This window comes from Ostrinia nubilalis, chromosome 2, assembly GCF_963855985.1.
Source record: "Ostrinia nubilalis chromosome 2, ilOstNubi1.1, whole genome shotgun sequence".
Taxonomy (NCBI): Eukaryota; Metazoa; Arthropoda; class Insecta; order Lepidoptera; family Crambidae; genus Ostrinia; species Ostrinia nubilalis.
In genome coordinates, this window is record NC_087089.1 from 11,316,353 (window position 1) to 11,334,822 (window position 18,470).

Genomic DNA, 18,470 nt, shown 5'->3' on the forward strand with positions numbered 1-18,470 from the left:
TTAATTCGAGTCTGCTAGCAAATTTTCCGTTTTATCAGATACTTGTAACATAACTAATATTATATTAAAACATCTACTATTTCATTTCTAACACCTATATCGTATGCGCATATACGTCCTGGTTATGGGAATAACTGGGGCACAAATTAATTGCCCAGTTTTATCAGATTTTAAATTTACCTGACCACCTGAAACCTAATCTGATTAAGATTTGGAGAAAACAGACACATAAGGCAATTTATAGAGTCTGACCTTAGCAGCACATCTGACAAAAGAATGAGAATTTCTAATTAGAAACAAAAATTTGCTTAAATTAACATAGCACAAACTTTGAAACCCAATCATTTCTGCAAACACTAGCAAAAAGGTAATCAGTTCCTAAAGATAGCTTGTGAAGTCAACGCAATCTACACGGATGATTTACTTCAAGCAAGACAATGGCTACTAAATTCCATTAACAAATAAACCTTCAAGAACATTCTGAAGAACACAGCAGTCGTAGACATCAATTAATCAAGTATGTAATAGCGTTCAAACATTGGCTACCCAAGATGAACAATTGTATGCCCACGCGAGACATAAATCTATGGTGGACGCTGTGCTAGACAGAAAATTGTTTGTAAACTGCACTGCTAAGTTCCGAGATTCGCGCTGAATGTTGTAGCGCAGGGGTGTGGAAATTGTCTAGTACACTAGCTAAATTTTAAGAAACTTGCAGAAAAGTGACACAAAGATCGTCATGTACTAGAACTTTCTTAATCGTTTATGAGTTAAGTAATGCATGTCAACTTCTTTAAATATTTATTAACAGGCATAACATAGAAAGAAGGAAAGAAAAATTGTTTAATTTAATACTCATTTTTTCGAGTGCAATTTGGTCGTTCACCAAAATTCTATAAGAGCTTTTTGCTCCTTGTTAGTTTTGAAGTTATGGTGAAATCCAGCAAGTTTTCTAATACGAGACACATAAAAACTGTCTTTGTCCCAGTAGGGTAAACTTTTCGTTTCAGAATTTTTCTTTTCTTTTGTTATGTATTTTTCTGACCTAGTTAAGAGCTTTTATTTGTTCTATAAATTATTATTGATATTAAATGTTTCTTTTTTTTGATAAAAAATTAATGTCCAAGAAGCAAAAATCTGCCTTATTACTATTAGAAGCAAAGATCATTAGCGGTCTGTATTTACGAGTAGGTTAAAAAATAATATCTGCTCTACATACGAGTAAGTGTCACCAAACGAAAAGATAATTCGATTGTGTGCAAATTCGTCGTCGTCTCACACAAAAAAAGTAGGTCAATTGGATTACGTATAATCAGTTGATCATTTATCTCCTTTGCAATATGGAACTGGATCACAGTCTGGCACCCCTGGAGTGTAGGCAGGCACGTGGGTCGGCGGACGTCGGCGATCTGCCCATCTGATTCGACCCATCTAATGTAGATGGAAGTGTCCTTGCTGTTTGGGGAGACGATAGTATCTCATCCGGATGACGATATGATGTGGACTAAGAGCCAGTGGTCGCCACACCTTCGTTAGAATTATCTACAGGATTGCTACTATGTACCTTTTTTTTACTAGTCTCTGATATTTTGGCACTATTTCTTCAGTTACTCCGTGATCATGGCGCTTGCAACAGTACCGGAATATCGGAGGCTCGTAAATAAAAAGGTACATGGTAGCAATCCCGAAGATAACTGAAGACTTTAAGAAGTTCGTTATTTTATAAAAGCTGAGCTGCTGCTGAAAAGACAGTTTTGACCGTTTCAACATTTTAGGGTAGCTGCCAAAGCCACAATGGCTCAAATTTCATGATAGTCCAACGTTCTTATTTATACCTACGCTGAGAGCATGCGCTGACAAACTTTCATCTTTTATAAAATAACGAAAGTCTGGCTCTTGCTCTAATAGGACGATCTTATCCGGATGACCTGGCATGACTCGGCTGTCCTAGGTGCGGATTACATCACTAGTTGCTATAGCTTTGCTATTATTCAATATACGGCTCTGATTGGAAGCAATTTGTGTAGCCATGGAAACACTTCCATTCATGCAGCGTGTAGAGTTTATAAACAATTTGTGCTTTAGTAAAATGATAAGCATCACTTACCTACACGTGGAAGGAGATTAACTTTGATATGGTATCGTATACTAATTATAATTATTGATACCACTGGCATATTTTTAAAATTAATAGCAAGGAAATTGTGATTTTTCTCGTTCAAAGCCGGCAAAGCCAATTTCATTTTACATCCGTTGAAAAAACTACAGGTAAAATCGGTTTTATAGAAAAGTAATAATCACTCAATTACACCCATAATTAATTTATACAAGATTTTTCTTTACCTAACTTTATTTAGGTTATTTTTTTTTTTAATTATAGGTATTAAGTTAGACAAACACCCTAAAGGCATAATTTCCGCCCGTTTCTGTTTGCTTTAATTTAACTAAATATATGTATAGAGAGCCAGTAGATAACCGTGAGTCAACCAGCATTCCTGACTCTATTGCATCACTTACTTCTGACGGGTAAGCGCTCTACGTTCCTCTATTAGTTATTTAGTACATAGTTTATAAGACTACGGCTACATGTCGCCTTTTTTGTGTGTTGGAGACAAATTGCTTTCTGTTTTCGATAATACAGTATAGCTAATTCCATGAAAAGAACTCTGGAAGAAGTTTAGTGCTTTATCTCAAATAACTACAAGTTTTAAAAAAGTCAATCTATTAAAAGTGTACCGAAAATTGAAGATGTAACTTGCGTATTTATTTTAATCTAATTAGACATACATATCTGAGCCAAAAAAAATATTTTATTATTGTAGAGACAAGTTGGACAAAATACATTTTTCTCAAAGAAAACTTGAATGGTAAAGTTTTTATAACTACTGTCGCAGAAAGTGTCTAACTATATCTGCGACTGTCATCATAGAAATAATCTACTGCGAAGCCACAGGCTGAAACTTACTATAAAATAAACTTCAATTGCGCACAGGAAAATTAAAACATCATTTACTATCTAATAAACTCTTCAGATGTCGTTAACCCTCCAGTAATTTGTTCGGATTACTTATTATTATTAATGATAGAGGCGCCCACGTTAACGAGATTACCAAACGTTTATTAAATAGTTACGGATTTATTATATTGGCTCTATAATTGATGGTGGCCATTCAAATCTCAAGTACTCGACTCAACGCATTCAAATTAGTGCTTTTTGTGCTGAGTAAGAGTCTCTGCAGACTACAGATTTATTTTTTGGCCTATAGTTTGGTCGGCTTCTATGTAGGTACTCGTAATTTGTATGAGAAATCGGCAGATACCAAATCCATGTAATTTTCGTACTTTAATAATTAATCTTCAATACTGATTTAAAACTCTTAGGCTGGATTGCATCACCTTAACTTTAACTGTAACTATAACCGATTTTTTTGTATGGAGAATTTTGTATCCAGATTTAAAAGTTTATTAATGTAAAATAACTTCAGTAATTTGTGGTACTACAATAAGGCTGGGTTGCACCATCTTACTTTAACTTTGACAAACGTCAAAAATCTGTCAAACTTCATACAAAAAACACCCGTTATCGTCATAGTTACGGTCAAAGTAAGGTGATGCAACCCAGCCTTAGTATTTAACCCAGGGTTAGTCCTCACAGACTACAGACTTTTGTCAGCCAATAATAAACCAGCTCGCACTAAGCGTTTCGATTACTCTTTTATAATGCGAACTGCTAGGGACTGGAATTCGTTGCCTGCTGCTGTCTTTCCCGAAAACTATAATCCGGGCCTCTTCAAGGCGAGAGTAAATAGGCACTTACAGGGCAGATATGTACCATCCTAGACTGCATCCCACTTAACATCAGGTGCGATTGTGGTCAAATACCTGCCTTGTTATGCATAAAAAAATAAAAATAAATCGAATTCGGGCCTTTAGGATGTCAATATGGACAAATCACAAAATTACACCGATTTAGTTCGTTCGTTTCAGCCGAAAGACGTCCACTGCTGGACATGGGCCTCCCTCATCCATACCTGTGCCGCTCGCACCCATACCGATTTAGTATTGGCCGATAAAAGCCTGTAGTCTGCAGGGACTCTAACACTTAGCGCCGCAGATTGATGTGGATTTTTATTTCATAACGGTTTTTAAATTGCATTAATCACGATAAAAAATTACGGTGATTGGCTTTTTTGATATCGAAATAAATTACCGTTAAATATTACGCAGAAAGCGTCTACTATTCGCATTTAGGTTACACTGTTAGATTGGTCTCATAGGTGTTACAAAAATTGGCAAAATTTTATTCAAAGAAAAGAATGCAATGACATTTGTTCATTTGTTTGCATGATGCATTTTGTTGAGAATATTGCAAAATTGAACTGACTGTCCAAAAAACATAAATATTTAAGGATTGCTTGGAAAGGCATGTCAAGCCATTGGTAGGTCCAATTGAGCCATGACATCGTTTATGGCAGCTCATCAAGTCTTAGCTTTATTAGTATTATTGTCACGAATGTGTTTAACAAACAAATTAATAAAAACAATTGGTAGTTTGGACAGGTCTAGATCAGGGAAGTAGGAAGTACTTTCATGCCTAAACCACTTAACCGATTTTGATGAAATAGTTTCCCGGGAATGGACATGAGATTTTGATGAAATAGTTTTAATCGCGGTAGAGTCTTATCTATTCTGTGACAGACAACATTTCATGCAGACGAAGTCATTGGCCAAAAGCTAGTAGAAGGCCATAAAAGTAAAGCTATCCTTTAAAACCTTAAATAAACCCAGTACCTGCTGACTATTCTACGCGTATAGATAGACAAATCGCCGCCAATACAACGCGTATCGTGAATTCTCAGGTGTTAAGGTATCGTATTACTCCGTATGGCACATTACGGCACGACTTCATTAGTAACTAGGGCTGACACGCGGGTTTCCCCGGGTTAGATTTTTGAAGGCTTCGCTGTAATTATTTAAGCGTTTCAACTATCAAATCCCCAATCACGACATCTTAAACTATTGTGAAAATTATTTATCACATAGTTCAGCGTCTAAAAAATGAAAACCCAATTTAATATCAGTTAATTACCATTTGATTTTGTTTTATTGAACCTAATGTAAAAACCGCATAAATTGTTTGACTGACTGAAAACTTAATGCAAAGCTAATTCAATTGTGTCGTACATAATTTTATGAGTTATTTAGCTCTATTTAATTCAAATACGCAGTAAATATACACTTTAAAGTAATGAATTTCATACTTGTATTAAATGCGTCAATAAACATTAGTAAATATTACTGACAAGCAGCAGCAGCAGCACAATAGGTACATATTTACGTTTATTCCACAAACCATTTCGATATGTTGGCTCTTAGCATCTCTCTCATACATTAAATTGAGTGAAAGAGACAAGTCGGAAATACATATTATTTAAGTCGTTTTGCAAAATATGTTCGACGGAAACGTGCTTTCACTGATTATTGCTAGTTCCTTATTGCTTACTTCATTGACAACCCTAAAATAAATTTCTGTGTGTGCAATTTGCACCGTTTATTAGATTGTCAACAAAAAACAGTGTCATTACAAGTAATAGTCGCCAATATGGCTACCGGCATTATTTTATAGCCTATGCTTTAACTTATTACGTTTAATAGCGTCCAGACTGAATTTTTTATGTTAAATGAGTTGGAGACTTTATTTATTCGATTTGTTAAACATGAGTTTTATTGCGTAGAAACTTATTGGCTGTTTGTGAAATAAAGTTTCTTGATAATCGTATATCGGTGGAAATGTAATTTAAACTTCTTTATCTTTTTTTTTCCTTATTTAATCTGAATAAGTTCAAGTTTGAGGTTGATAAGTAAGATATAAAAGACACTCAGGATAAAAAAAATACGGAAAAACGCGACGCGATTTCTAATTGACTCAGTAAAGTACCACACTTATGCTGGGTTCCTGCACCATCTAACTTTGACTTTAACAAACGTCAAAGATCTGTCAAACTCCATACAAAAAGCACCGGTTATTGTTGTAGTTACGGTTAATGTCAGTTGGTGCAACTCAGCCTTATATTTGGATATTGTAACGCTTTCCCCCAAAAAACGTTACCAATATGTCTGTAAATAACACCAAGTCTAATATTACGAAATCCGATCTCGAACAAGCCTATACCAGTAGTAATTGATCATTTAGACATCGGATTATATGCACTATCAAAATGCCAAAATATGCATGCAAATATGCACTAAAAAAGGGCGAAATATGCACAAAATATGCACAATCAAAAAAACATTATTAGAATTAACTTTATTTTCACAATACATAATTAATTAATTATATAGGTACTTATTGGTTGTAATTCTTGTGACAATATAAATATATTAATTCTTGTGACAATATAAATATAGTAAAAAATATTAATAGTGACAATTTAAAAATTATGTCATAAACTGCATTTAAACATGAATTTGATTTATTGTTTGTTAAAAAAAATGAATTTTAGCGAATGTTTTTCGATAATAAAACGCAAATCCAGGAAACGTTTTTATACGACCGGTCACTTTTCGGTCTTCATGGAATGGTCATTCATTTTCGCTCCGCAACCCCCCCTTTTTATTCAAAAAGGTTACATTTTTTTATATTTCTGGTAATTTCTGACAAGACCCGACTGGCAACACTGGTACGGATCGCTCTCAATGCGCTCTCGCAGTGCGTGCGAGGGCGATGTGTTGATGTTTGGTGTGGGGACGACGGCGAAGTACAACACGTCTAACACGTATAAATACTAAAATAAGCACTGTCAATGAAAAAGTACCAAAATATGCAATAACGCTATAAAAATAGCATTATATGCGTTTGCATATGCAATAATGCAAATGCATATAATCCGATGTCTAATCATTAGCCACATGATTCAAGCAATTCGCTCTCCACTTGCTGTCCTTAATAAACCATAAATCTATCTTTAAGCCATGCACAAGTATTCATTTACCTAGATTGGGAGAGACGTAATTTATTGGGTTTAAACACGAATAAATGTATAGGACAAATATTAAGACGTTGATATACGTAAAGGATTTAACAGCGTAATTTATTGGCAATCAAATATTGTAATGCACAATCTTTTTATTCTGAGAAATATTAATAAGCTTTTAACTTTTAAAAGTAGTTTTATTTTAAGTAGACGATTTACTGCCTTCGACTTCAAACTTTAAAAATGATAATGTTTAAAAAAAGAATAAGCACTTCGTAATGCTCTTGACATGGAAAAAAAACATGGTAGTCTTTGCATAAATAAATTATATTTTACTAAAAACAGATGTACCTATGATTAAAATGTCTAGTACCTACCCAACAAAATCATTTTAAAATTATTTCGATGGAATCATAAATCATAATTACGCGCATATTTATAAATACCATAGATATAACTTTACATTGAAAGAGTTTCATTCGAAAAGCACTCCTTAGATTTTTGAGCTTAGTCATGTTAGTGTAGTGATCTTATTAATAAAGACATTGCTGAAAAACCTACAGCATTTTGCTCTTAAAGGCTTTGTCACTTTCTATCAAATGTTGCTTGCTCTATGGTGAAAAGAGACAGTAATATCAATTGTTTGATTGTACTCACCAGTTCGATAGCCAGCATTGGAGAGGTAAGTGGCGAAGGTGTTGGTCTCATGTGTGGCTTGCCATTGCGGAGACGAGCAGTTGTCGTTGTTCGTGTACACGTTATGATTGTGCACGTACACGCCAGTCAGCAAGGAACTCCTGAGGATGAAAGAAGATAATTTAATTTAGGATATGATATCCTTCTTCGTCTTCTATCGTATGCAGTGGTAGCAAAAAGCAACTTTAGGCTCTACTTTAATTAATTTCAGTCTTCTTAGCCTCCATGGTCTAACAATGCACAATCGGACTGATAACTGAAGTGTCCCCTGCAACATAAGACGCTTCTTCCTAATGAAACTTAACAAATAACAAAGTGCTTTTTGTACTATATGTGTCCACCTAGGAATCGCACCTAGAACTTCCGAGTCAAGAGAAAAGATAAATGAACATTAAAGCCCAGTTTTTGATTCATAGTTAAAATAACAAATTGTTAAATTTTGCTACTAATGGTTAAATATTAACAAAATGTTAACTAATAGTTAAAAAATGTACTAAAAGTCAAGCTAACCATTGTTCGAAAAACATTTTTTCTGATATTTAACCACTTGTCATTTGACATCTGTCAAATTTGACCATTGCCTAAGCAAGTGTTTAATGCAAAGATATAGGTAAAGTTGGTATAAATATGTAATGATTAGGTATGGTTAGTACGAATCAGAAAAAATACTACAAAAACAAAAATTATGGCTCACCGTGATGGACAGCACATGGGTGTCGTGGTGTAAGCATGCCGGAACTCCGCTCCAGCGCTTCTTATAGCTTTCATTGTCCTGGGCATAAAGTTCAGACTGCCTAACTCCACATCTTGGTCGTCAGTAAGAATCAAAATGATGTTTGGCTTCCTCTCCCTCGGCTGAGGATACGGAATGTAACCACCATTCTGCCATTTATTCGCCATTCTAAGCCTAGATCTTGTTGTGTTCTCGCGCACAGGCAACGGATGAGCCCTATCTTGCATCTTGCTCTGATTCAAAGGCCGTCTCACTGGCAGCTTGTCTACATTACTCCTATTCCAATGCTTGTCTGTTTTGCGAGATTTATCATCCCTTTTATTATTCACAAATTCAGTACGATTGCCAGGGATCTGATCTTCTTTCGAATGGCTAGACGGCAGCTTCCTTCTATCACGTCTAGTCTCGTGATCTCTTTCCCAAGATCTGTGCCTGTCACCGCGGAATTTGGAACTGTTCCTGTGTCTGAAGTACCGTCTTTCAGGACCATCAGTTAGAGTCCCATTAAAGGTGGTACGATTACGGTTGTTCTCTCTATTCCTCAACATCCTCGCTCGTGCAGCATCGTCTTCTTCTGCCGAGTCTATTTTTGCAGATATCAATAAGAAGTTCCATGTTAGAAGTAGAGATATGAACTTAAAATTCATATTGAATATTAGGTATTGTTAGTCTATCACAATTTCAACTTCTATGAAGTTATATTCGAACAATTTTATATTCTATGGAGTGGGGGAAATTACGTCGTTAAAACATTTAACGACTTACGCCGGCTCTTCGTGCAATGCGACATCTTGATCCACTACCTGAAACAAAAAGTAATAAATTGAATGAACTTGTTCATCATAAGAGTTTATTGCGGTTGCTTGAGGTATATTTTAAAGTGGATGTATCCATTTATATTCAACGCCTTTTCCATGTTTATGCTATGAGTGTGTTGAATATTGAAAATATATTTCGTTTGGTGTAGAGACAGTGAACAGAAAATGCTTAGAAATGGCGAAACGCAACGAAAAGAAAACTGTGCATTTGATATGACATTAGGTAAACTTTTAATAACTTTTCAAAGTCAACGTCTTGCACTGCGGGCTAACACAACCTAAAATTAGCGTTGGAGTGACGATAAGTACCTATTTGCCATTTAGTCTACGAATTGAGATTAGAGCCCATTAATTCAGAAGTCGTAAATGCCAGCCAGTATTATTTATACTATTCATTTTGTACGGCCAGTGTACGAGGTAGAATAGGCGCTAGTTTGATCTCTACAGCAACATACCTCACTCAATGAAAAAAGGATTTATTATATTTTTTGTAAAAAAAAAATACTAAGTTGGTCTTACCAGCTACGAGTTACTGATTTGATGCAGGTAACACGCGGTTCGCAAATTATTTATGTAAGCAGTGACTAAACGTTGTGTATTAATTGATAGTGAGAATTAAATACGAAGAGTTATGCTTCTACGCTATTTTCCTTGCGTATTGAAAGTATATTTCTCTTGGAGTAATCGGCATCGAGGGCATTTAATAGCAGCCGACCAAGGCATCAATCGCTCACTGCTTTTAGCGGATTGGACCGGTCGTGCTCCCGTAAATAAACGGGGCAGGCTACTAACACCGTTAAGTCATTTCGGGTCTATCTGTCACTGTCACTCATTCTAGCACCTCTCTTTGCGCGAGAGAGATGGAAACATTCGAACCTTCGGAAAACGTTGTCGGGTTAGCAGTTCCTTGCGGTTGTCGATGCGTTTGATGTATTGGCAGTAGTTAATTATTAACGGCCAGTTTCCTGCTAATTTAATGCCTAAACATTTTTAATGGTCGCAAATTCCTTGCAATTCGGCGTATTTTGCATTACGTCACCGTTATGCAGGAGGTGAGGAGCGGTTCTAAGAAAACCGATTGTTTATCTACTAAAAATACTTTAATCTACATCAGATTACAGTTTACAGGAAATTGAAGGTGGTTTAACATTATTTTAACCTTTAAAACAAAACTCTACTTTATACCTCTCTGTATGTGTATAATTTTGTATGTAATTTATTAGTGTAGGATATATACAGGGTGACTCTTTTTTTATGCATAACAAGAATGGTATTTAAGCGCAATCGCACCTGGTGTTAAGTGAGATGCAGTCTAGGATGGTACATTGGCGCTCTATATGGTTCTATATTGTTATATAAACATAATTATAATGTCAAGTACCAGCACACGTCAATCAACCACGAAATAACATTTTTAATTTAACAAACCTACTACTCTAAATCTCATACTGAAAGCATTAATTTGCATTTAAAACTTTAAAATCTATTGTTCGAATTGTATTAAAAATAATTCACTCATATGTAATTTTACACCCTACATGCAGTACATTCTGTTGAAACTCGTGCAATATCCAGCTCATATGTTGTCACCAAAATGAAGCCCGCAATAAATAGTCCCATAGTCACAACAGAGTGGTGGTGCCTTGACTTACGAGTGCCGGACAGACTGGGGACGGACAAATGGGGCCGTGGACGATCGATGTCCGCCGAATATACAGGGTGTTAAGGATTTTGGAAAAAGTTTAAATTTCTGAAAATTTTATGGCTTAGTCTGTGTGACAAGTAAAACTACACAGGAGCTCGCTGTTTATTTCCATTTATTATTTTGTCACATAGGACTCATTTATGATGTTGCGTACGTAAATACCATTCAAAAGTTTGTTACATTACTGAAGTGATGAAATTCTTCAAGGGGGAATTTGGACATCCTACATCTTTAAGAAACATTATCCTATACATTATGTTAGTTTATCGGTTCAGACAAATAACCCGTGTAGGTATTCTGAAAGTTTCAAGCAGTTTATTTTTCATGTTATACGCAGAAGCTGCTTGTGATCCAACCCATGAATAATATTCGAGTTTAAAATATTGTTGTCTATCGTCACTTTTCACGCGATAAAAAAAAAGAAATCGAAAATAAAAACCGACAATTCATGGCACAATAAGTATTACGAGCTTTTTACTTTTCACTTACATATTTTGCAACTTCTTGTCTATTAATCAAACACTACCACAATGTAAACAGTTTATATTATAAAGCTCGGAGCTTGCGAGTGTATTTCCACAACTTCTTTTGTTTACACAATGTAAAATGTAAAACGGGGTTTTTGCACGTGTTGTTTACGAGATGAAAGCACGCTAGTGTAGGTATATTTAGCTCTATATTTGCTAAGTCTAGCTAGACTATTCCTAGGCTAGATTGTTTTGACGATGGGTACAATAACCTCGGATTTCAACGTTTAAAATTGTATGTTACGCCTCTAGATGTTTTAGGGGAGACCGAGGTGAGTGGTAACAGAGGAGAGTTGTGACATTGTCGATTTGACTATTTAGTGAGCTCGTAACATAAATGGTGCATTTTTTAGTTCAGTGGGCTTAGTTTGCAATTTGCATTGAAATTGTAGTTACTAGCGAGTGCGTCAAAATAATCTATGAAGATTTTAATTCTTGATAGTATCCGCTTAGGGACGCTGTATCTATGAGTATCATAGCATTTAATCTAATTGTTTACGCAGTCACTAGCGATGACGTTTAATGTCACCTCGCACTAAGCCCCCTGGTGTCACAACTTTCCTCTGTTACAACTCACCCCAGTCTCCTCTATTATTATGCGTTATCCGTCGATTGCTAAGATTAATTAAAGGCGGCATCGATTGAAAGCCTAAAAATAGATGTTGTTGTTTTTATTTGACTAATTGATTTATTAATTAGTTCAAAACCGAGACGAGCACATAATTATTTAAGAATAAAAAACATGATCCGTAAATGTCAGTTTATAAAATGCCTAGTAAACGTTAAAGTTAACATAGATTTATAGCTAGAAGCAGCTAATTAAAGCTAATATAAATTTATAGATATCGTTAATCAATATTAATTATTTATTTGCTATTAATATTATGAAATTATTAAGTACTTAATTAATCAAAAGAATTATAAATCTTTGGCATCACAATTCGTAACTACCCACTTAATATGTGGTTTCAGGGTTCACTAGTATATTCATAGCTATTCAAATAATGTTTTTCAAGATAATCATGTCAGCCACAGGACGTCCACTGCTGAACATAGGCCTCCCCTAATGCTTTCCACGTTGATCGATTGGTAGCGGCCTGCATCCAGCGCTTCCCTGCTACCTTTACGATGTCGTAGTAGTTTTTCAAGATATAAAAATGTAATAGAAATGTTAAAAATCATTAGCGTATTGTTGTGAATTTGTCAGTCATCAAAATCAAGTGTCATTCAAGATAATAAAATGCCGTTTCAAACTTTATGAATCGCGATGTGGGATGAAAAACGGAAAGTATTTTGGGCGGCCATTTTATAATGTTAACGAACCCTTATAAACTCCGAGTTAATCAGTTCGGAAGTTGAACAGTCGACATCAAAAATATAGGCACAGTCAGTGATCAAAATACTTCACAGTCTACCCAAATAGTTATATTTTACACTCAAAAAATGTTCATAAATATTACAGTTTATTGTTGTTATGGGGTTTAATTAATAAAGCGCCATGATTATTTATTTCAACTTGCTTGTTTATTGCAATCTTACACATGCAAAATATAAATTACAACGGAGCACATCAAAACAAAACTTTTCAGTCGGCCATTTTTCCACAGAGAGTGACCATAGACTTTGAGCTAGCTTTTTAAACTCTAAACCATAAATAAATGTTTAGTGTTGTCATTACTCAACACTCTTCCTCAACATAAACATTTATTTACATATTCATACAGTCCCAAACCTTCAATTAAACTATAGAATACATTTTTACTTAAAGGCTTAGTTAAGATATCAGCTAACTGATTTTTAGAATTAACATAAACAATATTTATCAAATTTTCTTCAACCTTTTGTTTAACAAAATTAAATTTTACATCAATATGCTTTAATCGCTTTATATCACAACCTTTCAACGATTTAATTGTACTCTGGTTGTCTTCAAAAATAGTTACAGTTGGAACATCTATATTTAGGTCATTTAGTAATTTAATCATGAAACAAGCTTCCATTACAGATTCACACAAACTAACATACTCAGCTTCAGTTGTACTAAGTGCAACACTACTTTGCTTTTTAGATTTCCATACAACAGTATTGTTATAAACTTTAAATAAATATCCAGATGTTGACTTTCGATCATTATCTCTAGCAAAATCAGCATCTGCATATCCAACAAGTGGTTCACTTAAGTCATTTTTAGTATAAAGTAATACAAAGTTAATTGTCTTTTTAACATATCTCAATAATCTCTTTAAAGCACGCCAAAGTTCGGCATTAGGTTTTGATTGAAATCTACTTAAATAATAGACAGATGTAGCTAAATCTGGTCTTGATCCTACAGTTGCATACATGAGAGAACCTATGAGAGATCTACATTGTTTTTCATAAGACAAGTCAATTTCCAAGTTGTCATCAAATTTAAAGTTATGATCCATAGGTGTGTTACAGCCTTTACAATCTGACATATTAAACAGTTTTAAAATTCTTTTGAGATACTTTGACTGATCAATAAAAATTCCTTCAGAACTCTTTCTTATAGAAATACCCAAGTAAGTTAAATTATTATCCCCTAAATCTTTCATTTTAAATTGAGCTTTCAAAAAGTCTTTTACTGAATTGATATCTTTAATATTTTGTCCAAGAATTAATAGATCGTCTACGTATAAAAGTAAGTATGTTTCCCCTTTAATATATAAACAATAGTCATTATCCGAGCGTTTAAAACCATAAGAAGTAATAGTCTCATTGAATTTTTCATACCAATATTTAGGTGATTTCTTCAGTCCATATAACGATCTCTTGAGTTTGAGTACACAATTTTCTTTAACATTCATTCCTTTTGGTGGTTTTAGGTATACATCTTCGTCAATCCTCCCATACAAAAAGGCTCCTTTCACGTCCATTTGGTGTATAGTATAATCCCTCTTAGCAGCTACTGATAACAATGTCCTTAACGTTTGTAGTTTCAATACCGGTGAATAGATGTCTTCAAATTTCTCTTCCTGTTGGAAACCTCTAATGACTAATCTAGCTTTACATAATTTACCTCTTTCTGTCTCTTTCTTTGTAAATACCCATTTTCCATCTAATATCTTCTTATCTTTCGGTTCTGGTACGATTTCAAATGTCTCCGTTTCTTCTAAAACTTTAAGTTCCTCTTTTACAGCTTTTAACCAATCATTTTTGTCCTCTCTCTCTTCAATGTCCTCATATCTTACCGGTGTGTCTTCATGTTGACTGCTTAATAATGCAAATAGAGCTTCATCACTTTCTTCGTCAAAATCCGCAACATAGTCCTTCTGCCATAATGGTTTCTGTCTTTTCCTTTTTTGTCTTTCTTGTTCTTCCTTTTCCAGTTCTTCACTTTCTTGCTCATTTTCATTGTTTTCAGAAGTTTGGTTCTTTTCTTCTTCATTCTCTATACTAGTTTCTCCTCCTGTTCTGTCTGGTTTCTGTTCTTCATTTTCACACTCTGTATAGTCAGGGATAAAAATTGTCTTTTCCGGTTTCTTTAGGTTTTCATCAAATATCACATTTCTTGCCGTCACTGCCATGTTATTTTCTTCATCAAATAATTTGTATCCTCCTACATTATATCCAATCATTATCATTTTCTTGCCTTTGTCATCCAATTTCTTCCTCAATTCTTTAGGAACGTGATTGTAAGCAATGGATCCAAATACTCTCAAATTCGAAACATCAGGTTTTCTTCCTTCCCATAATTCACTAGGTGTAGTATCTCTTCCTGCAACTGGACTCCTGTTTGTAACGTACGTAGAATATAATACTGCTTCTCCCCAAAATTCTTTTTTCATTCCTGCATCTATCAATATTGTTCTCGCTTTATCCATGAGGGTTCTGTTCATTCTCTCCGCCACACCATTCATCTCCGGATTATAAGGTACTGTATGCTGCATGACTATTCCATTTCTGTTACAAAAATCCCTAAACTCATTAGACAAGTATTCGCGCCCATTATCCATTCTCAATTTTAAAATGTTACTATTAAAATGTTTAGTTACCATGTTATAATAATATAAAAACTTTTTGAAAACTTCAGATTTATGTTTTATCAAAAATACCATAGTGAAATGTGTAAAGTCATCAATAAAAGTGACAAAATAATTTTTGTCATCCCAAGTGGTTGGTGAAATTGGACCACATACATCAGTATGAACTAATTCTAAAGGTTTCTTGGCTCTATAGCCTTTATGATTGAATGGCTGTCTAGTACTTTTACCCAATAAACAAGATTCACATAAATCACTCTGTGTCGTTTTATTTTTTAAGTCCGATAAACCTTTTACCATGCAATTTTTCGCCAATAAATTTAAATTACTTGAACCCAAATGACCAAAACGTCGGTGCCACAATTCATAAAGATTTACATCAGGTTTATTAATTAAATAACAAGATTTTACTGAAGTTACTAAAACATTCACTGTGTACAAAGTTCCAGAATTATTACCAATCATTAGTATGTAATCTTTTTCAAAAACTCTTACTTTACCTTGAGAAAAACTGACAGTCAAACCAGCATTTTCCATTTTTGATACAGACAATAAATTTTTTCTTAAGTCAGGGACATAGTAAACATTTTTAATTATGCATTTATATTGCCTGTTGCCTACCTTACTAATTACCTCTATGTTGCCAATTCCTATTGCTTGTAAATTAATACCATTTTTGGCAGCAGCAATGAGACGTGGTTTTGTTAATTGTATATAGTCCACAAAATGTTCTCTTGTGTTAACTAAATGATCTGAACACCCTGAGTCCACACAAAATTGTAGTTCGCAATACTTTTCTGCACACTTATATTTTTGCACACTTTCTTCACACTGATTATTTTCACTCACAAATGCACTAGGATTATTTTCCGTATAATTACTCTCCTCTCTCCGTTCTTGACTCTGGTAGTTTCTCCCTCGGCCATGGCTCCATCCTTGTCCTCGTCCTGTATTGTTGTATCCTTGTCCTCGTCCTGTATTGTATCCTTGTCCAGTATAGTATCCTCGTCCTGTATTGTAGAATCCTCTTCCTGAATTGTTATTTCCTCCTCTATATGTTTGTCCCGATCCAGTAGTATAATTTCGCCCTGTAGAATAATTGTTTCCTTGTCCTCGACCTCTGCACTGGTATTTCTTATGGCCTGGCTTCCCACAGTTGTAACAATTGAAGGCACTCGAGCTCGTCTCTTTGTTGTTTTCATTAAACTTTTTCTTCTTTTCTTCCTCTGCGAGAAGTCTTTCCATGACTGTGCTCAGTTTCAGGTCTCCCATTGTCTCTAATGCGGTGACTACGCCCTCGTAGCTTTTTGGCATAGATAAAAGTATGTAGTTAATTTTTTCCTCGTCTGACAAAACTGATTCTGCCTCCTCCAACTGAGTGCAGATTTCTTGAATTTTGGTAAAATGTTCTTTCAGTGGTTTGCTCTCTAGATACTTTATTTCGTTCAGCTGTCTTCTCAAAAACAATTTTCCTCTTGTACTTTTTTCTTTGAAGTTTTCCTCTAAGTTTTTGTACATTTTAAATGCACTTTCTTGGCGTACATATTGAAGATGACTATCAGCCACTGCGCTAATTATTAGAGCCTGTGCCCTTGCTTCGAGGCTCTTATTTTCGGCTTTCTTGGAGAAATTTTCGTCAATCACAGCGCCCAGGCAATTTGCCTCATTTAGCATACTTTTCATTCTAAAAGCCCAATTCGAAAATCCTTCCCCATTGAATTGTGCAATGTTATATCTGTTGTCTTTCGAACACGACATGATGACGATGATATTCGTAGATGTAATTTTCGGTACCATAAACCTTTCCAACAATGTCCTCCACTCGTGGATGCGATTGAACTTAATTTCTTGTGACAAATTCTTCTGGGCCCATAACTATTGTTGTTATGGGGTTTAATTAATAAAGCGCCATGATTATTTATTTCAACTTGCTTGTTTATTGCAATCTTACACATGCAAAATATAAATTACAACGGAGCACATCAAAACAAAACTTTTCAGTCGGCCATTTTTCCACAGAGAGTGACCATAGACTTTGAGCTAGCTTTTTAAACTCTAAACCATAAATAAATGTTTAGTGTTGTCATTACTCAACACAGTTTATGCATATTTTTTTACTCTTAAGATAATGTTTGTATGAGTAGTTTTTTTTACATTATTGTAAACTAGCTTTCCGCCCGCGGCTTCGCCCGCGTGGAATTTTGTGTCACAGAAAAACTTTATGGCGGGCGTCCCTGTTTCAAAAACCGGGATAAAAACTATCCTATGTCCTTTCCCGGGACTCAAACTATCTCTATGCCAAATTTCATCAAAATCGGTTCAGTGGTTTAGGCGTGAAAGCAAGACAGACAGACAGAGTTACTACTTATAATATTAGTATAGAAGTATAGATAAATTTTTGATGCTGACTGTACTACGAGTGCTTTATGTAAATCTCCCTAATGGTAATGGCCTGAAAACAAACTTTGCTTAGATTCCACACTTTTGGAACATTTATTCAGGAACCAAAAAGCGGGGTAAGGAATTAGTTACTTTTTGTTTGCCCGATGAAGTTGTGGAGATCTATTGCTCAAGTTGGTTTGAAATTTTACTTGGTACCTACTTATTTGGTTTATGAATGAGTGAATATTGGAGTTACATCATTATTTCAAGATAACAGTTTTGAATTCCTTCTAATTTTGTCATAATGTCGCACTGATTTCAGCTTTCTGAGAGCATACGATTTCTCGTTTAGATAATAATTATCCACAGAATACCTACTTAATTGAATTATAGTAGTTTTATTCATTATTTCGAATTTGATCTCTTATGATAAATAAGGCAATTTTTATTCACCTTTTATCACCGGCACCGGTGGCATTTTTCTCTACTTTTCCCGTTACAGTAACAAATATACCTACCTATTAAAGCACTTCACTACACTTTCCAATCACAATATTCACTTTTATTTTATACTCATTGTCATTCAAAGTTGCCTGATAACAGTTACAAAATAGGGCCGATTTTCCTGTTTCCT

At 34.7% G+C, this 18,470-nt stretch overlaps 1 protein-coding gene across 1 annotated transcript in view; it reads right to left on the minus strand.

Moving 5' to 3' along the window:
- The window catches only part of LOC135083545 (extracellular sulfatase SULF-1 homolog), a 124,551-nt gene that overhangs the window by 59,168 nt on the left and 46,913 nt on the right, over nt 1–18,470 (minus strand). Inside the window, exons 2-3 of the mRNA XM_063978299.1 lie at nt 8,365–9,206; nt 7,632–7,771 (exon numbers count right to left, since the gene is read on the minus strand). Of these exons, the coding sequence (XP_063834369.1) occupies nt 7,632–7,771; nt 8,365–9,050 (826 nt within the window). The 5' untranslated portion in view covers nt 9,051–9,206. The remainder of the gene's footprint in view (nt 1–7,631; nt 7,772–8,364; nt 9,207–18,470) is intronic.